The sequence below is a fragment of the Camelus bactrianus genome, chromosome 32 (genome assembly GCF_048773025.1).
Source record: "Camelus bactrianus isolate YW-2024 breed Bactrian camel chromosome 32, ASM4877302v1, whole genome shotgun sequence".
Taxonomy (NCBI): Eukaryota; Metazoa; Chordata; class Mammalia; order Artiodactyla; family Camelidae; genus Camelus; species Camelus bactrianus.
In genome coordinates this window covers 16484775-16512731 of record NC_133570.1, presented here as the reverse complement: position 1 = coordinate 16512731, position 27957 = coordinate 16484775, and the positions used below count along the sequence as shown (strand labels likewise).

The window sequence follows — 27957 nt, the reverse complement described above, 5'->3', positions numbered from 1 at the left end:
TGACAGAAGAGGAAACTGAGGCTTGAGAATGGGTCAAGGTCCCTCTGCCAGGGCATGGCCAAGTCTGATTCAAGCTTTCAACTCCAATGCCAACTGGTAGAGGACAAATACTAAATGGGAAGGGAACAGATTTATTTAGCCCAGATTTATCTAGCAAGTAGTAACATTGTTGGAGGCACTGCATGGCAACAGTGAACAGAGGAGACAAAGGCCCTGCGCCACCTAACTTCATCCATCCATTCATTCATTCATTCAGCAAGCAGGAGGGCAGGGCAATGAGGCCTGGGGACTCAGGCCAACGCCCAGGGTCACACGGCGGCAGAACTGAACATTACCAACCTCACACCCTTAACTGAACTGCCAGGGAGGGAACAAGAGTGAAGGAGGAGAGAGACAGATGGACACACCCATAGAGGGACAGAAAGAATGAATGAGAGGCTTTCCCCCCCTGGGCTAAGTCACCCCCCCAGAGGTTGGGCTGGGGAACTGTCTCATATATTCAGGCCCCGATGATTTGTCCAGAGCCACAAAGCAGCACAGACCCAGAAGGGAAAGAGATGTCACATTAATGAGACATGTGTGTGCACCTGAGTGCTCTGGTTGCTGTGTGACCCTGGGACCATCACCGCACCTCTCGGCTAGCTGGGGGGGGGGGGGTCTCTGCACCCTGAGGGCTGGTGTAGGCTTTCAGGGACCATGTGGGTGCAGGAGGCTGCCTCAGAGCCTGGTGCACCCCGCAGCTCCATCCCTAAATGCTGGGTCCTGTAATGACCATCGGGACTCATCACAAGGCTGAATCCAGGGAAGGAGATGGCTGAGCCCTTCACCCATCTTCAGTGTCCTACGAACTGGGTCACATAGTCAGGTGGCAGATGTCTCTTTCGTGATAATACCAGGCCCTGTCTGAGTTCATCCTGGTCAGTGGTGTGGGCTTCCCTGAAGTTATCAGGAAGGTCTGGAGCTTGGCCGGAAATAACCCTGAGTGGGGATCAGAGCTGGGGGTTCTGGCCCTGGCTTTGCCGCTTATTTGCTGTGCTTCCCTAGGCAGGTGTCTTTCCCTCTCTGGGCTCAGCGCCACTGCTCTAAATCATCAGTAAGGTCCTTGAGGAAAAAAACCTTTTTGCAGATTGGGTTGTTAATTATTAGATGTCTTTCCACCCTGGCCTCCCAAGCCCCATCAAGCTTGCCAGAGTGAGAGATGGTGGAGTCCCAGGACCCAGACTGGGCACCCCCATCCTGGCCCACTCACACCAAGCCCCAGGCTCATGGGTCAGCGGGCAAACCTGCCCACCACTTCGGGTGATCAGATGAGACCTCGCGATTTGGCTCAACGACAGGCCATGAGAGCCACAACCACACGTGTACATGACGTGGACCCTGGGTCATCCCAGAGGGTTGTGAGGGATGAAGCAGGTGCCAGCTAAGCCTCCCTAAAAATAGGGCGGACAGGCATTTGTGTCGGGGCTGGAGTGCCGGCACTTACAGATAAACCCACGGGCAAAGCCAGCCCCGCTCGTGTGCCTGCCCCGTCTGGACAGACACTGAATCCGGTATAAATCTCCCGACCGCTTCGGGGGAGCGAGCAAGTCCACGGTCAGGGGAATCACCACCACACGCCTCTCCCAGGCACGGGAGCAGGAAGCGGCTGGGCTCGACTGACAATGATTCTGGAAGAGGCCACTTCCCCGGCTGGATCTATGGGACCCCCTCCTCCTCCTCCCTGGGGCGGGGAGGAGTTTTCACACTTGTTTTAATATTTTTAAAAAAACATAATAAGCTTACAAGATCCGGTGGCTCTGAGTCCGGCTGCCTTTTCCTCAGGGAAGAAAATCTCTGCTGGCTGCGGGCCGAGAAGCGGCGGAAAGATTCCCGGCTCCGGGAAGCGAGGTGTCGGAAGGATGAGGTGCGCTTGAAGGGGGTCCGGCTGGCGGGCTCTCCGCTCGCCCGCTCGTGGCCCACCGTGGTGGTCACTAAGTTGAGGGCCTCCTGGAAGGACCGCCGGACGGTCCCCATCCACTGGGTCATGTGGCTTTGGGCCACCGTGAGTTTGTCTCCCAGGTAATCCATGGGGCCGGGAGGAGAGGGAGGAAGGAGGTGAGATGTCAGGGCCCTCTCCCCTCTTCCTACTGTCCACTCATGGAAGTTCTGGGCTCGCTGGAGAGAAAAGCCAGCAGCCCTCTTCAGCCGGACCGAGAGTAAATAGACATTGCTGAGCCAGCAGCTGGCGGCATCCTCGGGTCTCGCTTAGAACCGGAGGCGGTTCAGGGTCAGGCTGCGAGTCCACCCCCCGGAGCTGTGAGTAAACACGCTGGGAGCTCCAAGATCCAGTTCCCAGCACCCGCAGGCTGGCTGGCTGGCTGGCTCGGGTGACGAGGAGCTTTGAGGAACTGGGTTGCCTCGCTGGCTCCAGGGCGTGACGGTCCCCAGAGGTGGGGGAAGGAAGAGGCAGTGGCCCCCGAGCACCCTCGTCCTCACTTTCTCCCAGGTAGGCGGCCCCCCGCAGGCACCCGCTGGAAGGACTGGGTGTCCCCCACTGTCTCTGCCCCGTGCCTGGTTGCCCGTGGCGGCGGGGACCCCGCTCACCTGACCTGTGCAGGTTTCCAGTCCTCCGGCCGGCGGTTCCAAACCTGTGGGCTGGCAGGCAGCTAGCTCATTTCCAGAGGCAGCCACCGGGGCCCCAGGTCCCCTGGCTTGGCAGCCCAGGATGACATCAGCCCCCGTTCTCAGCGAGGGGCTTCGCTGCCCAGGAATGCAGGAGGGGCCTCAGGGAGGTGGCCGCCCAGGGAGCTGACGTCCGCCTCTATTTGTTCTTCCCCCCAAGTCCCAACTCGCTCACCATCCCGCGGGGCTGATGGTGGCTGCACGTGCCCAACAGCCTACCCGCCCTGTGCCCTGACCGCGGGCGCACGGGGAGATGCGGCGGCACGTGTGTGCATGTGGGCGCATGTGTGCATGTATGTCGGAGATCTGGCAGCCCGGGGAAGGCTGGAACAGTTGGGAAACTGCCTCTAGGGTGACAGGCAGCAAGCGTCTTGGGACCTCTGGCCGGTTGTCAGTCTGTCTCCCTCTGGCGGTCCGTTTCTCTGTCAGGTTTCCAGCCTCTCCTTCCTTCCCCTGTCTCCATTTCCACTTGTTCCTCCCTAAGCGTGCCTCCCTCTCTCTCCCTCCCTCTCTCCCTCTGTTCCAGCCTTCTCTCCCTCCCTCCCTGAAAGGCAACACCCAGCCAGGTGAAACAGCCCCCAAGGCCCCCAAGGAAGGAACGGGGCCGGGCTGCATTTCAGTACAGGCGGGGTTGCCATGGCAACCCCGGGGCACAGCACCTGCCCCATCCTGGGCGCGCAGGCTCGGCACAGGGAGCAAGGGGAATGATTCATGGTTTACACTGGGTCACATGAGCGCCTGGGTTTTTAACTCTTGTGGAGCTGGAGTGGTTGGAATTTCCCGGGGTGGGGGCGACACAAGACAGCAGCATCTGAGACTGGAGGGGGTGCCTGTGGGGAGGGGTCAGCAGAGGCTGAATCCTGAAGGGAGGCACACTTGTTGAAGCAGCATTCTCCTTCTGGCAGGGATCCACCCTCTGCGTTACAGACGAGGAAATGCAGACTCAGAGACACAGATTCACTTGCCCAAGGTCACACAGCAAGGGTACCACCAGAGCATGGACGGAGGCTGTTTCCTCCCTTCCTGCCCCACTCCGGGTCTGACTTGGCGAATGGTCCAGAGCTGTGGCTCAGTAAATATTCATTGCTCAAACGCCGAGTCCGAGAGTGAAACTTTGATCAGTCTGATTGCATCCTGGGCACTTTTCCCCACCCACATCGCCCCAGTTTTGAACAAATATTTGCTCCCTAGACACCGATCAGAGGGCCTCACTTGAGAAAGTTTTTCATGGAGACGTCTCACAATGCAGCCAACGCGGGTCTCCTTCTCTGGATGCCTGGTCCTTGGGGTGTATGATCATTCATTCATTCTCCCGCTCATTCACATAAACAGAGACTGCGCACTCCGGGATGGGCCCCGGAGACAGAGACTGAGAACCATCCCTGTCTTCAAGGCTCACAGTCCGGCGGGACACTATCCTGGTGACTAACATTTACTGAGAGTGTAACTGAGACTCTGGTGCCATTCTAAGCGTTCATAGGCATTAACTCATGAATCCTCACACAAACCCATTTGACAGAGGAGGAGACTGAGGCCCAGAGAGGTGACGTCATCTGCGAAGGTCTTCCAAGGCGGTAGGCAGCCCCCTCAAACGGATCCCTGCCCCCTGTGGTTCACACCCTGGTGTGGTCCCCTCCCACAATGAGTCAGTGGTTTGTGTTCCCAAGAGATAAGGCAGAAGTAACTTCCAAAGTGAGACCATAAAAGGCATCACAGCTTCCACCTTGTGCTGGAGGAAGCCGACCGACTGCCAGGTTGTGAGGGCGCTCGGGCAGCCCTGCGGAGAGACCCACGTGGTGGAGTCTGAGGCCCCCAGCCCACAGCCAGCACTGACTCCCAGCCACGGGAGCGAGCCACTCTGGAAGCAGATCCCATGTCGCCCATCAAACCCTTGGAGGACCGCTGCCCTGGGTGGCAACCCCACGGGAGGCCCCGAGCCAGAGCCACCCCGCCCCGAATTCCTGCTCCTCCCAACTTCCTGACCCAGAGAAATCACAGGAGATTCAAACGCCCAGCAGCAGGATGGCGCCTGACCCATCAGGAAACCAAGGGCCAGCAGAGTGAGGGGAGAGAGAAGGGGGACAAGGGGCTCTTGCAGGACCTGTAGGAAGCATCACCCCATTATACAGGTAAGGGAGAGGGCACAGGGGCCCAGATCCTACCTCCACACATGTGTCTGGCCCAACCCACCACGCAGTACAGCCTCCAGGCTCCCAGAGCTTCTGGCCTCCGGGGTTTGTCCACTTTCCTCCCACGGAGCGTCTACAGCCAGCAGCCCTGCTCCCTCGCCCAGCGGACCGGGACTTCCAGTGGGCAGCCGCGACGAGAAAGAGCTGGGTGCTCCCCATCTAACCCCAGAAGAGCGTCACCAGAAATGCCCGAGGAGCTGGAAAGGGACGCAACTTTTTCACAGGCCACCTGGGCACAGACGTGAGGAAGATTTACTGAGAACCTTCAGGAGGAAAAAAGGTCAACCAAAGCAGCACCTAGGACACCTTTAAAATGATAACACCCAGTGTTGGCCAGGCTGCGGCAAGAGAGAGAACATTTATCCACAGATGGAAGTGGAAATTGGTATGTATTTCCTGAAGGGAATTTAGCATTTAAGATCCAAAGTCTTAAAAATGATGGTCTGCCAGTTAAGGACATACATGCTGAAGTGGACTGATGTCTATAACTTACTTTGAAATGCAGCAAAAAAAGTTACGTGTGTATACACACACACACAGAGGAATGGAAGGATGGCTACATCTTCATAAAGCAAATAAAGCAAACCCTGAGCAACTGCAGAATCCACCTGGTTAGACTACGGGTGTCCTCTGTACAATTCTTCCGTATGTTTGAGATGTTTCATAATAAAAGGTTGGGGTGGGAGGGTGTGCCTGCCTTTTGACCCTGCGTTTCATGACCCAGTTCCACATCCAGCAACCTGTCTGGAAATGAGAAGGATCTATACAAACCTTTTGCTTCAGGGGTGTTTATCACAGTCATACACAATAGTCATCTTTGTGAAAAGTCAGTAAAATCCTTATCGTCCAACAAAGAGAGACTCGGCCAGGGCTGGGCCGAGCCATATTGACCTCAGAGGCAAAAGGAAAAAAATATCGGTAATACCGATCCTGCCTGTACGTATAATGTTGACAGTTTGCTCATCATGGATTTTTGAATTAATTTTGATTTAAAAAAAAATACTGCATTAAGATATTTATCTTGATGACACTTTTTTTTGGTGCTTCCTTCAGTTTTGTGCCCTGGGCGTGTGCTTTAGCTACCTCACCCTGGTCCCAGCCTTGGATATGCTAAACCCATAGAGTATCATAGTTAAGGGTTTGTAGACTTTAAGTGCCTCTAGCACTTGTTCACTGTGTGGCCCTGAGTAAGTTACTGAACCTCTCTGATTTTCAGAGATGAAATCATCAAAGTCATCACTGTCACTGACGCAGATGGTACTGTTTACTGTGTGCCCGGCATTGTATTACACTGTCTGCTCCTCCCACCAATGAAATGAGGTTTGTATTAGTTATTACCCCCACTTTACAGATGAAAAGTGAGGCAGGGGGATTCAGTGACCAGCCTAAGGCCACACAGCTATTAAGTGGTAGCGTGTGCGAGCCCCAGCTTTGCACCTTGGACAAGGCAGAGGAGGACTTGGTCCTTGCCACATCAGTCTGGGTGGAAGAGGAGTGTCAGGAAAGGCAGAGGAGACCAGGCAGCAGGCAGGACCGCACAGTCCCGCCTCCTTCCATAACGGGGGAGAGGGGTACAGAAGGGAACTGGGAAGCCAGATTGCGTGCCTGCTCCCCACTCCTGGCTCCCTTTAGGTACAATGTGGTCTGAAAGTGTAACTATAAAAAGCGTCACTCTCTGAAAACTGGGGCAGCCCGAGCACTATCCCCGCCAGAGGACTTTTTCTGCAAATTCTTCTGTTCTCTCCAGGAAACTCTTGGGATGTTGCTGGGCATCTAAAAGGAAAGAAAACCATCTCCTTACATAATTAATCCAAAAAGTGTTGGAGGAGCTACTGAGATCCAGGAAATAGATGGGGATTTTATCCACAGTGGGATGGAGAGCCTAGAGGTCACCATTTCTGGGTGAGCGTGTGCAGTTCCAGAAATCAGAATGTCATTCATTCATTCATTCATTCATTCAACAAGCGTTCCCTGTGCTGTTACTCTGTGTGAGCTCTGTGCTGGCCCTGAGGGGACCTATAGTCCCTGAAGAGCCCAGGGTAGCTTTCTGGTTTCTGCCATTAAGGGGGAAGGGAGTCCCAATGGACCACCTCAAACCTGAGGCTATATCATTTTCTCCCCTAAGTCTGATACAAACAAGCACATTCTAGAGAATCCCTTGGGTGGAAGAAAAAAACAGAAAAAAACCCGAACATTTGCAATACAAGTACCAAGGCTCAGAGGGACTAGTGAATAACATACTATAATGGAAACTTAAGAGGCATAGATGAAACCCAACCAAGAAAGTAGGAAGTTAAGGAATGAAGAGCAAAGGGAAGATGATCATTTACTGAGGATCTGCAATTGGAAGAATGAAATGTGGGTAGGGTTTTGAAGGGTGAATAGGAGTTCTCCAAGAAGGCTGAAAGAGAATGGCATATGCAAAGGCCAATGGGCATGGCCATATTCAGTCTTGCCTCTGGGCTTCTGCACAGGCTGTACCCCTGCCTGGAGCTGCCTTCTGCTATTCTCCATCTCTGTTAGACTTCTCCCTACCCCAAGACCACCTTCAGCAAATCTCCCCCAGGAGATCTCGATTAATTGCACGACCCTCTGCACATTCTGCTTCCCCAAAGACTGGACACTCCAGGAGTATACATCCTGGGCCTGGAACTCTACTAATGTTATGTTGTGAGGAAGGTGATGCAATGGAAAAAATGATAACCATTAAGTGAGGATTTACCGTGTGCCGGGAGCTTGTTACCCCGTACACTTCACCTCACGTAACGCTTGCAACAACCCTATAGGGTGAGTTCTGTTTTTAATTATCCCCATTTTGCAGAGAAGGGCAGTGAGGTTTAAACAGCTGAAGGAATTTGCTCAAGGTCACTGAGCTGGAAAGTGGGGTTCTGGGACTTGAACCCAGATCTGTCTGATTCCAAAGCCCTCCCCCTTCCAGGGTCAAAGCCAGACTCTATCCACATGTCTAAAACCCCTTAAAATGGTCAGTTCTGCCCTAAGCCCCATGCATGAGGGCAGTGACTATTCCACACACTTCTCTGGCTTCCTCAGACTACCTTGGGTCAGGAAATGCCTGCAGAAGGACTTGTCTGCTTGTAAATCAAATAGTTTCCTTTCTTGACAGGTGGTCTGGATACTAATTCCTGGGACCATGTGTGAGAAGGGCTGACTTGTGAACCCAGCTTAAACCTGTTTTCTCTCCCCATGGGATGGAGCAAAGTTTTCGGAGGGCCAGTCGAAGGTCAAACTTCTCATTTCATTGAAGAATCAGGCCCAGGTAGGCAGCTGTCCCAGACCTCATAGTAAATCTGTGATAGGTGCCCTGATTTTCCATAGGAGTCGCTCACAATCTGGACTTTGACAGTCTCTGGGATGTGCCATGCTGTCTCTTGTTCAGTCCTTTGCACATGCTGTTCCCTCTGGCTAGGACACCATTCCACCTGTTCCTCGCCTAGTCAGAATCTCTTGTCCTTCAAACCTCAGTTTACTCCTTCCTCCAAGAAGCCTCCCTCAAAATCTTCATGCCCATGGAGGCCACCTCTCGGCTCCCACCTCGCCGTATTACCCCCCACTGCATCATTAAAAGCTGGGCTGTGACTCAATTTACGCATCAGTCTCCCCACTGGACTCTGAGCCCACGGGCAGCAGGTGCGTGTCCCAGTCACCCTTGATTCTTAGCATCCAGCAATCAGCAGGGCCCTTGACATGCCTACCGTGTGGAATGAAGGACTCACTGAGGCTTGAACCCAAGTCCTACAACTCCCAGCATCCCTCTCCCTAGGCTGGTTTCCAAGGCAACAGGGAAAAGAATTCTGATATGGGAAACAACAACAACAACCACCCAGAAATGACTTGATCTGACAAGTCCACCCCAGATTATTTATAAACCAAGTCCAAGACTCTTTCCTTGTGTTCGTTTATTACATCCTTATTCAAATAGTCATTTTAATGACCTAAGATGCCTTTAATTAATCTTGGGAGGGGAGAAAAAAGTCATCTGGAAAGGAGATCTTTCTAGAAACAGCCAGGAACGCATCTCCCTGCTTTATCAGGCCCCACCCCGAGCTCAAGTAGAAAGTAGCGTTTTTCACACTGGGGAGAGCCCGCTGTGTGGCCCCGCCCGGCGTGGCAAGGCCAGTCTGTAATCACAGCCCCTCTTTGAAGAGCTGGGCGTCTAATAAAGCTGCACGCCCTGGCCTCCCCTAAAATGGAAACGGGGCGGCCCAGGACCCCGCCTAGTTCCTCCTGCTGGGCTGCCCAGTGGCCCTGGGGGCTGGGGGGCCACCCTCTCCTCAGGCCTCCTGGTAAGGCGAGGGGGACCCCCCTGGAGTCTTCATCTGGTTGCCTTGCCTGGGGTTAGAGGACACGTCTTTTTCCACCAGAGCAGCTGGAATTTCGCATTTTTGGATCAGTAAGCGAAAGAAAGCAAGATGTTCTTGGGGAACAACAGATCCAAACTGGGACGAGGGAGTCACAGCGTCCCCTGGGGAATTCATCCCTGAGCAGCGAGCCTGCTATCCTGCCCTAAGCACCCCGCAAGCAGCACCCCAAGATTTGAAGGCTCTCCCTGAGGATAACAAAAGGCTGGAAGAATGAGTAGACACCGTCCTTCCCTGCTCCCTCCCCCCTCCCTTCTGACTTCAATACACACCTGCATGAGGACCTACTATATATGCCAGGTGCTGGCGCCCCAATCCCTGGCCCCCGGAGCGGTTTTACTAGGGTTTTGAAGTAAAGATAATAACGAACTGCACTAGTTCTGAGCTGCCGAGGGCCTGCTGTGTGCCCGGTCACCTCTCCGACCTGCCCAAGCCAGGAGCATGCAATCCCCACTGCATAGACGCCAAATGAGGAAGACCCCGGCTCAAGTCACACAGCTGCCGCGCGCAGAGCCATGGCTGGAACCCAGGTCTGGCTGAGCGCACAGCCGGGGCCCTAACCACCAGGCTGCCCTGCCCCTGTGAGCGCCCCGGTTCATGCCAGAATGGGGCTGGATGGCGGCGTGCAGAAGAGGTGGTCATGGGAGCAGGGACCTTATCCCCATTCCTCTTTCTTCCTCTTCACTTCCCTTCCTCAGACTCAGGTCAGCCGTGAAGCCCAAGTGAAGCCTGACTGTGACGAGCACTGGGTTTCCCGAGATGGCCTCGGGGTCCCCCTCCCAGCCTCGGCCACCACAGCAGCTCCAGGGATCTGCAGGCCTGGGGGCCTCGGAGGGTCCCCTGTGCCCCACCTGTCCCAGCTGAACAGAGGGGAGAGGGCAAGCCAGGGCCCACTGACCAGGGTTTCAGGGCTGCCGGGCTCTGCCCCAACTACTGGGGGTCCCCAGGCAGTACCCCTCTCCTCTCCGGGCCTTGAACCCCCACAGAGGCTGCACCAGAAGTCCAGCTCAAAACCCCAGCTGCCTCCGCTCAAAGGCCACCCTGCCCAGCCTCGAGAGTGCAGCAGAGCTGGGTGCAAACACCACGTGGCCTCGTGCAAACACCCACGTGGTCTCTCCCTGCCTAGGGGGCCACAAATGGAGATTGTGACACCTGCCTCCTGGGTCAAGGGGCACAATGCAGGCCCTGGGCACAGGCAGGCGGGATGGAGTCAGATTCTGACGGGGATGTCTGCGGCTAGAGCACTCACATTGTGAGAACAGACTTAGAAGAAACGTGGCCTCCCAAATGCCTCGTCAACATCTATTCAAGTGCTTCAAGGATGCGGTTAATATTTACTAAGCACCAAAGATGTGCCAGGCCCTAAATCATCTCATGTCACCCCCTACACACACACACACACACACACACACACACACACACACACACACACACACACACACACACACACGGTTAATGGCAGGGCTCCCAAGACTGACTCTGTGCTGTGTCACCCTGGGCAAGTGGCTTGCCTTCTCTGAGCCCCTCTTTCCTTGTCTTTAAAACGGGATAAATTTCAGGTGGTGCTGAAGGTTACGTGATGTGTGTCCTGACCATCTCGTGAGAGCAGAACAACTATCCTCATTACACGGATGAGGACACTGAGGTGACGAGAGCTAAGAGGCGAAGTCTGGCTCAGAGGCCAGGGCGGCAAACCACGCTCGGCAGCTGTGGCTCAGAGGGCAAGGGGACAATGGGCACTGAGGAGCCGGCACCCCTGGCCCCCCACGTCCACCCCCACCATTCTCATTGCCCAGCTCGCCGGCCCTCGGCCGCCCTCCTCTCGTCTCAGAGCGGCTGTGAACAACAGTCCCCACTTGCCAATGCCTTCACACAGGCTCGGCTTTCTCCCGACCTGCTAGAGTTTTATTATCTTGGGCCTTGCTTCCTGGCACATGGGGAGCCCCTCCTCTGCGCCACCCACGCTGTTCCAGGAGCCATGCTGCGCCCAGCAGGCGGGGAGGGCGGGGAGCGGGGCGGCCAGGCAGCCTCAACACTCTGACAAAAGTGTGTCACCCTTTGGGTCCCCACAATAGCACACCTGTAGGCACGAGGTATATTCTGGCAGCCTTGGAGTCCTGGACTTTGGGCTACCCTGGACTCAGGGCTGTCCAGAGCCGTGTCCCCTCACAGGGCAGTGAAGGTGAGACCCCGGGCTCCCTCCACTCAGCTGCTTCCTGCCGGGGAAGTTACCTCCCGGCAGCCCCAACCTGACTGCTGCCCCCACACCGTGATGGTTCTTATTTCTGAATCTCACCTCCTCGGAGAATCTTCCCCTGACGACCTAGCACAAAGGAGCTGCCAGACCCCCTCTATCTTAGCATCCTTTCCTGTGCACGTTAATACCATTATCTGGTATTTTCCTGACTAGTTAGTATGATCTAACAAAGGCTCGTGAGAGCAGAAAGCTTGTGTCTCATTCTCTGTTACTGCCCCCATGCCTAGAACATTGGATGCTCTGAGTGTTGAATGAATGCATAAATGAAAGAATGAAGTGAAGAAAGGGGCGGGGAGGAGAAGCGAGGAATGGGGGATGAGTGGGAGGGGAGGGGAGGGAAGAAGCACTATGTCATTTGTACTGCAGTCCCCTCCCCTCCCCTCCCCTCCCCTCCCCTCCCCTCCCCTCCTCTTTCCCTGGCCAGTTCCTGCGCACCCTTGAAGACTTCACAATAATGTCCTCACCTCCAGGAAGCCTTCCCTGCTTCCCTCCCCACTTTAGTGCCTCCTCTGCGCTTCCCCTCACAGCACTCCCCTCGCTGTCACGACAAGGGCCAACACCCTCACCCCTGCCTGCCGGCTGTGGACACCGTGAAGGTCAGGCCTGTTTCCATTCCCTCGTGTATTTCCGGGGCCCATTCTGAGGCCTGGCACACAGCAAACGCTTGTTAAGGCCTAACCCCATACCAGGCCCAGGCTGAGTGCTCTGAATCAGGTAATTCACCTTGTAAGGAGGGGGACCACCTCAATCCCATTTTACAGGCAAGGAAAGCAAGGCAGAAAGAAGAAGAGCTACTTGGCTAGTGTCACACGGCAAGGACCCGGGGCGACCATTACACTGCACTGTCCTCCAGCGCTGACTGTGTGCAACCCATGAGGCACTTTACATAAACCTCATTCAGTTCTCATCAGCGCTTAAAGGAGACATCACGCTCCCTGAATCCCAAATAAAGGAACCAAGGCCAGGGACACACAGGGTCCTCATACCCAGTTCAAACTCACTCAAGACAATTGGGCACCTGGAAACTAATCAAAGAACTGGCCCAGAAAAATACAGCCATGAACAGCATTCTTCCTTCCTGGCCAAGCCTTGAAAATGCTGACTATTCACTCCCCACCCTCTCTTGCAGCAAGAGCACAGACATGGGATCAAATCCTGGCCAATGGGATCTGGGGGGGGAAGTCTGCTGGGTGGGCTCAGGGAGAAGTCTTCCTCCCAATGCACCCCTTCTTCCTTGGCTAGATGTTGTCAGGTCTCCCAGGAATGGCTGGAACTGTGGCAGCCATTTTGGGACCATGAGGGGACAAGATGCTGAAAGGAGCGTAGGAAGATGGAAAGAACCGAGTTGATCCACTAATCCAGGATGTGGTATACTTTTTAAAGGGGCAGATAGTAAATACTTCAGGTATGGTCAGCCACATGTGGTCCCTGTCACATATTTTTTTGGTTTTGGATTTTTTTTTTTTAATATTCTTTTTAAAATGTAAAACTCATTCTTAGCTCACCGGCCATAGTTTGATGAACCCTGCACCACGTTCCCTCCTACCACCAGGTGAAGTATCTGAAATAATACATGTCCTTACAGTTTGACCCAACTTTATGGGGTCTTTTGTTACTTTCAGCATCTTCAAAAGCATCTTCACTGACAGAACGACAGAAGTGTACCAAGTACTGGTAAGAATGTTGGGGCAACCGAAACTCTCAGGGGATGAGACGCAAAATGGTCCAACCACACTGGAAAACAGTTCAGCAGGTTTTTCAAAAAAAGCTTAACACACGCCTACCGTGTGATCCAGCCACTCCACTTCTAGGTGTTTACCGGAGAGAAATGAAAACCTGCAGAGACTTGAACAACAATGCTCATGGCCCCATTATTCACAGGAGCCAAAAAGTGGAATCAACCCAAACGTCTGTCAACAGGTGGATGGAGACACAAACTGGTACCTCCACGCAAAGGAACAGTCCTGAGCAACAAAAAGGAATGAGCCATTGATACCTAACCACGCCACGGGTGGATCTCAGATAATTAGGCGGAGTGAAAGGAGCCAGACGAAGAAAGCACATGGCGTCCAGTTCCATTTATATAAAAGTCTAGAAAATGCAAACAGATCTACTGTGACAGAGAGCAGATCCTGGTTGCTCGGGGGCAGGGATGGAGGGATGGCTTGCAGAGGGGCACGAGGAAACTCATGGGGGTAAAGGATGGGTTTATTATTTTAATCACAGTGGTGGTTCCTTGGGAATACACACATGTCAAAACTCATTAAATTGTACACTTTAGTTGTGTACGCTGATTGTATGTCAACTATATCTCAACAAAGCTGTCATACGCACAAAATAACAGTGGTGGCTCTTATAATCAGCAGAGCCCTTAGGTTCTGGGTAAGGGACGGGAGATGGGTAAGTCTTGGTCAAGTGGGTCCAGAAGAAAAGTTGGGGAAGAAGGAAGGTGGGAGCCTGAGAGTCCAGAGGCTGAGCTGAGGACAAGTGAAACCCAGTCCCTGAAATGTTCCTAATTTGACAAAGAAGGCCCCAGTGGGAGCCCTTGAGGACAGCTCGTAGACGAGTGGCTTTAACTTGTCCAGCCTCAAGGACCCACGTGGGCTGTGTTGAGCACCCCCAATTCTTCCTGGAATTCCCAGGGGCCAGAGCACACCCAGGGCACACACACCAGACAGAATTCTCCAGAAGCCCTAGACTTCAAAAAAAAAATTTTTTTTTCCACTCATCCCAGAAAGAACAGGAAGAACTCCCAGCTCAGTTCTCCAGCTACCATCTGCAACAGGCCGAGAACAAGTCTGGCTCCGCAGCTTCTCATCTGATCCCAGGGACAGTCTGCTTGCCAGCAGGCCCGGCAGAAAACCGGCCGCCCTCCCTCCGGCACTGCCCCCTCAGCGGGGACTTCTGTCCTAACCGGAGAACAACGGGCCCCGAGACAAGGCAGAGGAAGCCGCAGGCCAGCCCGGGAGGGCAGGTCAGGCTACACCATCAAGGGAGGAGACAGACCAGGTGTGCAGCAATGAATCTGGGCAGACTCACAGGTCACCGGTGTCCCTGTGGCTTTTTACTTTCAGAGACACAAATAAATATTACAATTTTAAATTTAAAAAAAATTTTTTGCCCCTGGATGTGATTCTGTGCAGAGATTGGACCACATGGAGCCCATCTTTTATAAGAACCACACGTACCTGTTCCCCTGGAATCCCCCAAAACCACACGATGAGGTGGGCAGTCCCTGTGCCCTTGTGCAGAGGGGGAAACTGAGGCTCACAGGCATTCAGTGTCTGGTCCAAGGTCACTGAGCTAGGAAGCCACAGTGCTAGGCCTGGAACCTGGCTTTGTCTGGCTTGTGGGCAGACATGCTTTCATCCATGTGTTCCGGAGGGAGCCCTGATCAAAGCTCCCAGCAACCCTACGCTCACAGCTGTCTGTCTTGTTTATCAAGGTGTCCCCAGTCCTGAGACCCTTCACAAGCAGCTGCTGAGTGAACGAGGGCCTCCAGCAGAGGGCCAGGCACAGAGCTGGTGCTCGGTGAGGACCTGAAGGAGGATGGAGGGAGAGACCAGAAGGAAGCGCTGGATCCCCAGACCCACCCAGGATGCAGACTCTGGTCATTAAAACACTAAGTCATAACTAGAACCAGGACACGTCACTGGTCAAGGCATCTTAAGCGTCTGTTTTCAGTCACCTTGCTCAAGACACATGACATAATTTCTGTCAACACTGTCCTGAGCTTCGAGCCTACATGCTTGTCCTTCCAAGAGAGGGAAGGAGGCGTGGAGAGGCCGCTGGGGGAAGGTCAAGGGGGTCATGTCGCATCAGCCATCACTGAGACGCACGACTACCGGGGAGGTGTGTTCTGGTCATTCTCAACTCTCACTCCCCGCCGCTAACCTGCTGTGAGGCCTTGGCTGTGTCCAGGTGCTGCCAGGCCTCCGTCCTCCTAGCAGACAAGGAGGGGACGCCACTGACCACCCGCGAAAGCCCTCCAAGTCTAAACCACTCATTCGTTCCACAAAACCATCCTGAGTGCCTGCAGGTGCCAGGCCCCTCCAGAAAGCTCAGGGCTCGGGACCAGATCACCTGCCCTGATGTCTCAACAGTGGGCATTTCTGCTCCCGCCTGACGAACTCGGGAACAGCATTAAATGTCCTAGCTGTTTTGATGACACAAATCCTTTCTCAAGAAGGTCTGAGTTAACGGTTTGCTTTCCTCAAAAACAGCACCGAGGTTACAACAACGTATGCTCGGATGCAAAAGCCGCCCCCCCCCACCCCGCCACGGGGGCCCGACGTGAGAACTGCTGGGGGAGAGGCAGGGGTGGACAAGGTGCCTGCAAGCCAGCGTCTCTGCCCAAAGAGGAAGACGTGGGGACAGTGAGAGGGTGTGTGTTGGGGGCGGACAGAGTGGAAGGAGGAGGGTCAGGCCAGATCCCAGCGCCTCCCCATTCCTCCCAAACAAGTTATTTCAGATTTTAATAATAACTGTGGTAACTAACTTCCCTTCCCCCTGCCGAGTGCTCTCATTTCAAAATGGGCTTAATGAGATCCCTTGGCGGGAGAAATTCTCGAAGCAATTGGAAAAGCCACGCAGGCATGACATGCCAGCCGCGGGTGATACGTCCTGGACACCGAGTGAACAGAAACAGGTCCGGGGAGGGAGGCCATCACTCACACACCTACCCTGGGCTGAGCACATGGTGGGGCCCCCATATCTTTTATTTCACTGATGCTCTACCAACAACCTCATGAGGTCTTGTCTCCCCTTAAAAGATGAGAAATCTGGGTCTCTGATGTGGTTACAGCCTAGACCGCGTGGGCTCAAAGCCTGGCCCGTCCACCAGGGAGATGTGTGACTCTGGGCGAGCCTCTGCACCTCCCTGAGCCTCAGTTTCCTCACCTATCTGTAAACGTGGATAACAACAGTGACCTCTTCAGGGGGATTTTGTGAGGACTGAGACACTGCCTGGTGGGGGGAGTCATTTAGCATGTAGTCAGTGCACAGTGAATGTGCTCATCAACTTAGAGGCAGCTGAATGGCTGGATTTGAACTCAGGAAACTGCTTGCTTACAAAGCTTCATCAACTCCCTCTCTCCACCAATCTGCAAGTCCCCTTCCTTTCTGCCTATCGATACCCTGTAGGAAATCAAAGCTAATAGAGGCGAGTGCGCCCACCCTCTCCGGCCCCCCGCAGCTAGGAGCCAACGTGGTGGTGCTGCTTCCCCAAAGCTGGCAGCCAGGGCCAGCCCCTCCTCCTAAGCTCCTCTTACCAGCTCCACGGTCTCACCCCCCGCAGCTGGCCGTCCCCCTGTCCCCTGCAGCACCGGTGCCTCCCCCTCCGCTGGGCCGGCCCCATCAGGAAAGCGTCAACATCACTCATCTTAAAAAGCCAAACAGAAAGTCCTTCAGTCCCACCCCCGTCTCTGCTTGGAAGTCTAGCGGCGCCTCAGATGTAACACCCCAGGACCGAGCTCTCGGTCCCCAGCCCCAGATCTTCTTCCTTCACACTCTTCTCTGTTACAGCAAAAACTACCACCACCCACCCCACGGTCCTGGCCAGAAACCTGGAAACCATCCTCAGTGCCTCTTCTCACCATCCCCCAACCCCTCCAAAAATCGTCAGCCTGAACCAGATCATTTCTGGTTCAGAAGCCCTGCCATCCCGCCTCAGCGCCAGATCCCAGCCCCCATCACCTCCGGCCTCCCCACTTTACCTCCCGCCTCTCTCGTCCACCCCATCCTGCATCCCACCCATCATGTTAGTCTCCACCGAGAGCACTCCGTCCATTCTCCACTACAATCAGAGTAAACTCCAAATGCTCTGCCTGGCCCTTGAGCCCCCTACCTGCCTCCCCACAACCCCTCTTACTCAATACCAGGCCGGCCGCTTTGACCTTACTGTTGGCTTCAATCCTTCCACGCTGGTTCCAGCCTCAGGGCCTTTGCATGTGCTGTTCCCACTGCCTGAAACACTCTTCCCCTGGGGCCCCACAGGTGGGCTCCTTCTTTCAGATCTCTGCTCATATGCCAGGTCCTTCTAGAGGCCTTTCCAGCCACACCTCCTCCCAGCCTCTCTCTGCCACATCTCCCTGTTTTACTGTCTTCATGAATTTATCAGTATTTTCTATTTGTATATCTTATCTGTCTCTCCCACTGGAAAACACGCTCTGCTGGGGCAGGGGCCTTGCTTTTCTCATCCTGCAATGATGCTCGGTGCCTAGACCAGTGTCTGACACAGAGCAGAGGCTCAAAAAGTACCCGTTGAGCGGATACACTGTTGAATAAGTGAATAGGTAAAGAGCGGATGAACACGCAGATACACCACACAAACTCTGTGGGGCTCCGCGTGCTCATCCCTAAAGCGGAGGTGTCAGTCCCAGCACCCACAGGATGCTGTGACGATGAACCCTGGCGGACAGGTGCCTGGGAGACGCTCAGAAAAATACCTGCTGGTTAAAGCACTTCGGCCGGCCGAGACCCAGCGGCAGGAATCTCCTCTCAAAGCCTCACTGCATAAAACACACTTAAAAGCCGAAATTCTGTAGCTGAGTTACAGCGGCTGAAGGTCTAGCGAGGACCATATGTATGAACACGATTCGCTGTGTTACCCGGTAGCCATGGCAACTGAAATCTTCAAGTACAGTTCCGTCTCGCTTTAACTTTTTAACGCAGAAATTTCTAAAAGGAAATGTTCAGAATCTTTTCCCCGGTGACATTCTACAGAACAGACATCCTCGTTTGGCTCCCAGAGGGGGAAAACACAAAATGTCAGACTCCTAGGAGATAAACTGGTTTGCAAAGAAAGAGGTTTCAATTTTTTTTTTAATGTGAGTCTATTTCTGAGAGTAGGAACCAGATCACCACCATCATCATCACCATAAATACTATTGTAAGCAAACAGAAGTGTTGCTTGTAATGGAATGGACCAGGACTTTAACCTTCACTCACGCACTTGGTCATTCAACACTCACTGAATGTCCACTGTGTGCCAGGCCCTATGCTGGACTCCAGTGGATACAGCAGAGGATGAAGCAGGTGAAGATGCCTGCCCTTGTGGAGCCTGTGGTCCACAGGGAGAGAAGTCCGTGGAACAGAGATCAGCACTCCCATGATGGAATTCTCAAGAAATAGCAAGGAGCAACATGGCTGGTGGAGGAGAAAGGACTCACCTGTGGGATCAAGTAGATCCATCACTCATTGGCTGTGTGATCTTGGGCAAGTCACTGCACCTCTCTGAGCCCATGATAAAGGGGTGATTAAAAAAATACTGCTTAATCGAGGTGCTATGTGAACCCAATGAGATGACAGAAAAAGTGCCCTGGGTGGTGCCTGGTACACAGCTAGCACTCAGCTACCAGCGATTCCTTTTCCCTTACAGAGGAAGGAGCCAGCCTGGCTGTTTCTCCCAAAGGGGCTTCAGAAAAGCTCTCTGGATATGTGGTTTTCCCAAAGAAATGCAGTATTCTAGAGGACCAAAGGAGTCTAGGCAACATCTGAGATTTCAAGTTTCAAAACAAATGTGGGAAAAGACTGGGAGAAGAGGAGACATTAACCAACTCAGCCTCACAGCCAGCTGAGAGCCCCACCGCGGCTGGAGTCCTGCGAAGTTTCAGGTTGGGAGCCGGGCTGAACTGGCCCAAGATTGACAGCCTGGGGGATGCTAAGAGAAGCCAACACTGTGGCTTCTCTCCAAACTAGCTGTGTGTTTGGGGAGGCTGGGGCCTTAGATGCTAAAAAAAAAATCAAGATCTCTCAATGGAGACAGCGTTGGAGCTGCAGGCTCCAGAGGTCACCAAGCCCTGGGGCCCAAGAGCGGCAAGAGGCCACTGGGCCAAACCCCTTATAAGGAGCTGCCCGCACCCCTGGATTCTCAGAGCAGGAGGGAAACCGTGACTTGCGATGTTGCATTTGAACATCAGGCTGGAACCCAGACCTCAGCTGTGTTTGAGGCAGGCCACCTGCTCTCGGTTTCCAGCTCTGTCCAGACACCTCCTCTCCCCTCTCTCCTACCCCTGCCAGCCCCAGCCTATCTGGAAAACCATATTCAACCTTCAAACGGCCCAGGAAGTCCACGCGAGGCACTTCCCCTGCAGACGCGGCACACGAGGGCACCAGGACGTCTGCACAAGAATATTCACCACAGCGTTGTTTATGGCACACGAAACTGGAGATGATCTACGTGTCCATCGAGAGGTGACTGGCTCCATAAACAGAGTGGGAGGGAAAATAGAAAGCCATCAGGAAGGAGCCAGACGCCTTGTGCTGATAGGGAAAGGTCTCACTGCTGTGAGACAAAGAAAAATCAGGGCATAGAACACTATGTATGGTCTGATGGGTGTTAAATAATGTGTGCGTGTGTGTGTGTGTATCCAGAAAATACAGATATATGCACAGATAGTCTTACATATGCAGAGAATACTTCTGAAAGGAGACGCATGAATCTGTCACCAATTTCTAGGGAGGGAGAAGACTGCAGGTTGGAGGTGGCAGAGAGACTAATTTTTCTTTAGCGTGCTATGTTGGTTGCATGGTTAGAAACATTTACTACGTCCATGTGTGACTTTTTCAATTAAAAAAAAACACTATTTATTTATGTTTGGACATCACCTATGTTGAATTTCTTCCCGCTAAAAACGGGCCTCACCTCCCTCCAGTGTGTGGAGACACTCCCGGTATTGCACCATCACCCACGTATCCATTTACATGGCGTCACCCCTCCTCGGAGGCACGGATGTGCCCGGCACAGGGCACTCACTCAGTCCTGCTAGAGGAGTCAGCGGCACCATACATAGCCCGTTTATCTACTTCCATCTTCACAAGGGCGCTTCACTTTTTACCAAGTTACTATTTATTGAGCACTGATGTCTCCAAGCCAGCCGATTTACACCCAGCACTTCACTGCACTGAGTCAGTAACTCTCGAGGCCGGCTGCCCGCAGCGGATGCTGTCGGTGCCCTGCCAGACCCCCGGGACTGGCTGGGGTACCCGCCCCCCAGGTTCTGGGGTGCTAGCTGCCACAGCTCACAGCCGCCTCTTCCCCAACAGTGGGCCCTGGCCTGTGGCGGAAGAGCTGCCCAGCTTTTCCAAGGTGGGGCTGACTTTGTGGTGCTGTTGGTCCCCAGAACTCCGCCAGGGATCAGGAGGACTCAAGCTCTTGGTCACTAAATTGCGGACACATGAATCCTCGTCTCTATTTCTGTTTCTAGGGGACCCGGCCTGAAACGCTGCCCCTCAGAATCAACCGGGGCAGACAGCTCTTTAAACACGGTTGCTGGGAATCTACCGAAATTGTAACTCCAGGAGCGGGCAGCCTGAACACAGGGAGCAACAGACTTGTGGTCAAGATAGAAAACCAGGATCCTGGATGTGTGGGGGGGGGGGTGGGGGAGGGAGGCTTATAACACCCATTTCACAGATGAGAAAACTGAGGCTCAACTTAAAGTCACAGAGGTAGATTTGAACCCAGATCTCCCAGACCCCAAAGCCTTGACTCTGCTCTGTTCCCACTGCTCAGCTGTGAGGGGGTTACAGACCTTGCCCAGCATCAGGACAAGGTGATTTTACGGGCTGGCTTCCGAGTGGAACAGTGTCCCCGGCTTCACTTGCCTCATGCAATAACTGCCTGGAAGCCTCTAAAATAGAACCGCTAACGTGGTCAGGAAGCAGGGTCCCTGGGGGGTACTGTCCCTTGGCCAGCCGGCGCTGGGGCCTGGTGTGGCGCCCGGGTCCCACCAAGGCCAGCCCAGGCTGAAGGAAATACGGGAAGCGGCTCTCAGGCAGGCCTCCGGGATTTCCTGTCCACCTGTGCAGACGGGAACAAGAGGAAGTCTGCTGCGGGGATGGGTGAGGGATGGAGGACGCTCCCACAAAGGTCAGGGCAGCACAGGAAGTATGTGCTGAGCACCTGCTGTATGCCTGGCCCTGTATTAGGACCAAAGAAAGGAAACGAACAAGATCCCAAAGTCTCATTTACGTACTCCTTTGCTCATTCGTTCATGAATCCAGTTCAACAGACATTTATTGAGCACCTACTGTGTGCCAGGCCCTATTCTAGGAACTGGAGAAACAAGTAAGACACGTCCCTACCCTCAAGAAGCTTCACTTTTCATTTATTCATTCACATATTCATTCATTCAGTTCAACACTGAATGAGCATCCACTACAAGACTCTGGGCCGGGCACTGGAAAGACAGAGATGAACAAGGCAAGGTCCCTGATGACGAGCAGTTTCACTGGGTCATTCTTTTCATTCGCTTTGTCTTTCATTCAGCTCCAGAGACAATACTGAGCACCCACTGTGTGCCCGGCTGTGGGTACAGATGTGAAATAAGATACCTGCCCTCCTGGTGGAGAGTTCATTGATGGAACGAAAGGCCATGAAGCACTGTGTTTACGTGACATGGATACAAACCAAGGCCCAGTCTCACCCCCTTTTCCTTCCCTCTTTCATTCGGTGCAGTGAACATTTATTGAGTGCCTACTGTGTGCCAGGAACCCAGAGGTGCACAGGAGAGAATCTCCGTCCTTGGGGAGACAGCCTTTCCCCTCTCCTTCACCAATTATGGGTTCAGTTCACCAGACATTCATCAGGCATCTACTGTACGTCAGACCCTGGGGAGGCAGAGGAATGAGCCCCAGGCCTGGCCCCGGAGGGACAGAAAAGCCGGCGCGCACGCAGGGCTGAGCCATGGCTTGGTTCCTCCGTCAGGACCAAGAGTTCCTCAAAAGCCCAGGGAGAGGCGGGCGGTGGGGGGCTTTGGACGAACCCTTCCCGGGAGCTGCAGAGGGAGAACAGGTGATGGTTTTGGGGGAACTCGGCGCACCTTGGGGAGAGAGAGAGACCACTTGAAATCAGCGCCAAGGGGAAGAACTGGGAGTGAGGAGGAGATGAATCAGACAGCTAAGTGAGAATTTTCAAGAACTCAAGGATTCTAAGTTTAGAGGAGGAAGGGAGAAAAAAAACCAAGTCAGCCCACAGCTTCCGACTGTGGCATGTTCAACACCAAACTGCCGGCAGCCCCGCTGACTCCCCGGGGTCCCCCGCGCTCTCAGGCTGCAAGCTGGTCGGGGAAACATCGGGCTGCAAATCCACCACCCCCTGGGGCCGTGGGGAGGCAAACAGGGGTTCCTCCCGGGAAGCCGTTGGCCCAGTGCCCGGCACATAGTAAGTGCTCAGTAAAGGTTACCTAGCAACGTCTTTCCTTCCTTCTGGCTGTCGGGGCTTTGGAACAGGGCTGCACATTCTTTGACAATCCTATTGAGAGGTGGGGTCTATGCGCTGTCCCCTTGAATCTCGGGGGGCTGGTGACTGCTTCCACCAACAGAGAACAGCAGACGGGAGGCCATGTGACTTCTGAGGCTGCTCCATCGTCAGGGGGGCCTTAGCTCTGGGAGCCCTGAGCCGTCATGCTGTGAGGAGGCCTGGGCTACAGCAGGTGCCTGGACCACGGTCCCAGAGAGCCCGGTCATTGTAGGCACCAGACAGGTGGGTGAAGAAGCTCCTGGCTGGTTCCAGCCCCCAGCAGCTCGGGGCTCCCCACTGACACCCCAAATCTCACAGACCCACCGAATATCATGAGCACAAAAAACAGTGGTTGGCTTACACTGCTCTGTTTTGAAGGGAGTCCTCGTGGTGACTAAAAGCTGCCTGCCCCATCTGGGAGGCCCTGCCGACCTGGGAAGTATGGAATAACTTTATAAACTGTAAGGTCTGGTGCACATCCCTCACTCAGGATGCAGGAGGGCTCTGCCGCCTTCTGGATCCCACTAACTCTGCAGCCCCATAGCCAAGGCTGCCCCCGCCCCGGCTCAGCCTGGGCTCCTGGGGCTGACCTGAGCTCACGTGGCAGGTCGCTGCTTTGTCCCCGAGCTGGGACACAGGTCATCTCTCTGGGAGGAAAGGACTGGAGGACAAAGGCTGCTTTCATGGGGCCCAGGCTGCTCTCAGCAAACACAGGCGGATGGGGGCGGGAGGGGCAGGTACGCCCCTCCTGGGCAGGTGGCCAGCAGGCCGACTAGGGCCCAGGCAAGCCGGGGCAGCCATGGGGTCTGGTTAAGTGCCTTCCCTCCCCCTCTGGGGCCTCTCCAATCACACCGTAAACAAGGACAGGGCAGAGTACAGAGAGGCAGAGAGGAAATACTGGGTACGTTCAATAGAATGTGAGAGGTTAAAAAAAAAAAAAGCATCCTTAAGGAATCAAACCACATGATAAACAGAAGCTAACATAGTGTGAGCTCCAAGGCCAGACAGGCAGCACGGATCAGATCCCAGACCCTCTGCCGAGCCGCGGTGCAATCTTCCCCAAGGGACTTAACTTCTCCCCGAGCCTCGGTTTCGCCATCTATAAAATGGGGGCGACAATACCGCCTCCCTCCCAGGGCTGCTGCGAGGATACAATGAAGTAACATAAAGTGCTCTGACTGTGGCCCGGTGGCCATGGGCCGCTGGGTTTCTCCACAACATGTACGTTGAAGCTCTAACCCCAGATCGCAGAAGAGGATTGCATTTGAAGACGGGGCCTTTCAAAGTTGACTGAGTGAAAATGAGGCTGTGGGGATGGGCCCTAATCCCACCTGACGGGTGTCCTTACAAGAAGAGGAAATCGGGACACAGAGAGATGAGGCCACGTGGGGACAGGCCAGGGGGGGCCCTCTGCCGCCAAGGGGAGAGGCCTCGGGAGACACCGAACTTGCCGACACCTTGATCTTGGACTTCCAGCCTCCAGAGCCGTGGGAAAACAAATTCCTGTTGTTTGAGGCGCCCTGTCTGTGGTGTTCTCCAGCAGCTGCACAAACACACACACTGACACGCAGGAAGAGGTACGTGAGGACATCTGGTTACTGTATCATCACGTTCCTACTGGAACTATGACATCATATGATGTGAACAGGAATGTGCCTGTAGTTTATGAATCTGAGCAGGTTTGATACAAAATATCGACGTGACATTAAGCAGAATACACCTGCAAATAGTTGTCCCTCCCCACCTCAGAGCTGCTACATAAAACATCAAGTTTTCTTAAAAAGAAAGCAAAGAGTTTTCTTAAGCTAGTAACTGGGGCCAGATTCTTTGGTGGCTTTCTCTCCCAGGAACTACCTCACTCTTAAGGAAGTATTTACAGTGTTCTTCTGCCTCCAAACAAAGACAATGCAAATCTCCAGGCCTCCACACATGCTGGTCCTGATGCCTGACTGTCCCTCTGCACCCCTCCCCCTGACCTGCTCCTGCTCAGGCTTTAAGACCCAGCTCGTGGCCCAGCCCCGAGAAGGCACTCACTATACGTGCACAGCAGGCAACTTTGAGACAAGCCAACGACTGCATCTCACGTGTGAGGCGCCGGGTTCGGGAAGGGCAGTGACCCACACAAGGTCACTGTGCCAGGACCAGACCCCAGCATCCTGGCTCCCAGTTCAGCGGTGCCCTCCCGCTCATCCCGGCTGCCTCCCCACTCATCCCTTCTGTCTCAGACATGGACATCACGTGTTCCCCCAGTTTCAAACTCGCAAAGCCAAGCGCCCTCTAAGCTCTGGAAAATCCCTTTGCCCACCAGTGACAAAAGCAGGTAGCGGAACGGGCCCTGGCCTACACCAAGCCATTCATTCCTCCATTGCTAGTGGACTGAAGCCTGATTTGCTCCCCCTCACCCCCCAAATAGGTGCAGATTCTCTCCAAGGACCGACATCCTAGAATTTAGCGAAATTTAGCAAAGTTCATTTATGCTCCATACCACACCCTGCTGTCCTGACGGATTTTCCAGCTGAAATACAGCCCACTGAGACCAATCTCGGAGGCGACGCAGTTTTCATGACTCCTTAGCCTTCTCTGGCCTTGGAACTCAGGCGGCAGGAGACCTGAGGCGCAGAGAGACCCCGGGCTCCAGTGTGAAAGCAACTCGGCCCCAGAAACCCAGTTCTGAGGCCTCCCTTCTGTGTGATTTTGGACGAGCTGGGTATCCCTCAGTGTCCCCATCTGTAAAATGGGGACAATCAGAGCACCTGCCTCTCTGGAGAGGGTTCCACGTGCCCAGGTGTGGAAAGTGGGTGGGTAGCTCTGCGTCTGCTTTAAAAAGGCAGAGGCTCATCAAGGGATTTGTTAGAACAGGAGCGCCCTCTAGTGTCTTGATCTGGAAATCACTCTGCCTGTGAGGCCCCCAGCCCACATCTCGTATCCAGTCATTTTTGATAATACCTTTGAGAAGTGAAAAAAGATTACTGCTCCCATTTATTTCGCGCTTATTATGTACCAGCTCTCCACAATGAGATGCTGACATAATCAAATTATGTATCCCCAGATGAGAAAACTAAAGCTCAGAGACAGAAAGCCACTTGCTCAAGGTGACACAGCAGGGAAGGCTGGATTCAAATCCAGGTCTGTCTGATTCCAAAGCTCCATTCCTTACTGGATCCCTAGAAATGGGAGACTGTGCACAGTAAAAATCCTTAAGGAGAATTCAGCCCAATACTTCATTATATCAATAGAGAAACTGAGGCCCAGAGAAGACAGGCAATTGCCTCAGGGTCACACAGCAATTACACTCCAGACTCGTGGCTCCCTGAAATGTTCTGCCCACATGCCCACCCTCCAGAGCTTCTACCCTGCATTTATCATTCCTTTTGGCAGTCACGGTATTGGCATGTCCCTTCTAGCGGCTCTAAGCCCTGGAATGTCTGAAACCCAGCCACGGCTCCTTTGGGATGGCAAGGACTGCTAGCCTGAGAGGCCTCCATCTGAGAGCAGGGTTCATTTCAACCTGTCAGCGTGCAGCTCCCAGTGGCACGGGAGTGTGGCCGAGGCCCACTGAGGACCAGGGAGGGGCCTTTCCAGGCCTGGGGAGCCATCAGCATCTGAGAACAGAGTTCTCTTTTCATTTTACATCAAGGATCCTGCAAACTAACTAAGGGGTAGGGGCTGGGGGGCAGTGGTCCTGCCGGGAGGGATCGTAACAGGTGGAAAGAGTCAGAAATTGTCACAATGAGGGAGGCGGCAAGGGGAGCTAGCCTGGGTCCAGATGAATTCCCATAAACCCCACAGTGGAAGTTAGCAGGGCCTTGTGCTTAAAAAGCTATGAGTGCCTCTCCCTGGGGGTTCAGAAATGCCGGGAAACATCCAAGGAGCTAAAGAATCTCCTGACGTGGGCTTGGCATTTTAATCCTTATGGGGGGGTTCTTTCAAATTCCCACAGAAGCATCTCAACAACCTTCAGACACGGGCAGGGCAGGGATTTCCTTCCATTGTACAGATGGGGAAAGCGAGGCTGGGGAAGGTTGGGGAACGTGTGATGGCACAGGGTGTCTACCACACATTTCAGGCGCCACAAGTCCGAAGCCAATCCCGAACCCCGGTCTGCCCCCCAAGACCCTCTCCCGTTGCAGCTTTCCTAACAGACGTCAGCGGCAGCTGCATCCTTCCGACGGTCAGGCCCCAAATCCTCAGTGTCTCCATGGTTCTCCTCTTTCTCTCCCATCCACATCTAATCCTGTGGCCTGCCCTCCAGGACAGATCCAGAATCTGCCCACTTCTCACCACCTCCTCTGCAGCCCTTGGTCTGAGCCACTGTCACCTCCCACCTGGACAACCACGAGGCTCCTTGCTGGTCTCCCCGATTCTACCTTTGTTCAAAACCCAAGTCAGACTGTGTCCCTCTCTTTCCAAGTGACCCCCCTCCCCAGCTCCATCCCCTTCAGAGCACAAAGGCAAAGTTTTTGGAGCGACTGCTGGGCTCTGCGTGACCTCAACAACTCCCCTCCCTGCACTCGCTCTGCTGCAGCCACCCTGGCCTCCTTCTGGTTCCACTAACCTGCCTGTACACAGTTGGACCCCAGGGCATTTGCACTGGCTGCTGCCTCTTCCCCCAAGCTTCCCCGGCCTATTCCCTCCCTTCTTCCAAAGTCATGGCTCAAACATCACCTTCTCAGGGTGGCCCCTCTCCTCCCCCAGCCCCGTCCATCCAACCCTCCTGAGCTTTCTTTCTCACTTACTTCCTCCCCAGAGCACCCCACCCCCCCGACATACTATACGACGTTCTTGTGTTATCAGGCCCGTTGTTCACGGGCCTGAACCCCCCAAATAGAATGTTAGTCCCCAAGGCTAATATTCTTTGACCATCTGGTTCATTTACCCCAAACACTTAGAACAGGGCCCGCCAGAGGCATTTAGCTGAATTGAATTGAGGGCCCATTAGGTGTCTACACAGGTCTCAGCTGATAATGCTTGTTCAGGACCAACGAACCCTGGGCTTGCTGGCAGCACCTCAGGATGCAGGACCTCCCCTGAGGGAGATGCTATTGCTCCCACTGTACAGATGGCAAGACTGACTTTCTGAGAGGTTAAGAGATTTTCCTCGAAACCCCCTGCTCTGTAAGTAAGCAGCTAGGTAGGGAGCCTGACACCAGGCCCCAGCTCTCTGCTCCGCAACTGGGTTTACAAAGGCACCCGGGGCTCGAGTTAGGAGCAGACCTCGCGTGATGCAAG

General features: G+C 54.0%; 1 protein-coding gene and 1 long non-coding RNA gene across 10 annotated transcripts in view; one reads left to right on the top strand and one right to left on the bottom strand.

The window, feature by feature from the left end:
* KIAA1671 (KIAA1671 ortholog) overlaps window positions 1–27957 on the bottom strand; it is a 158800-nt gene that overhangs the window by 59157 nt on the left and 71686 nt on the right. The window contains exon 1 of one of the 6 annotated variants that reach the window (XM_045513904.2): window positions 1783–3164. The exons of the other annotated variants lie outside the window; for them this stretch is intronic. Coding sequence (XP_045369860.1) covers window positions 1783–2067 — 285 coding nt within the window. The 5' untranslated portion in view covers window positions 2068–3164. Of the gene's footprint in view, window positions 1–1782; window positions 3165–27957 lie in introns of those variants that run through there. 6 annotated transcript variants of the gene reach the window in all.
* Window positions 2348–17718, top strand: LOC123615739 (uncharacterized). Of its 4 annotated transcripts, XR_012503640.1 has the most exons (5): window positions 2348–2485; window positions 3567–6170; window positions 6598–8127; window positions 13109–13160; window positions 14221–17718. It is a non-coding gene; the product is annotated as an uncharacterized LOC123615739 (long non-coding RNA). The 4 variants fall into 4 exon arrangements; XR_012503639.1 differs by lacking the exon at window positions 14221–17718 and having other exon boundaries at window positions 13109–14200; XR_012503641.1 differs by lacking the exons at window positions 13109–13160; window positions 14221–17718 and having other exon boundaries at window positions 6598–6752; window positions 7975–11796.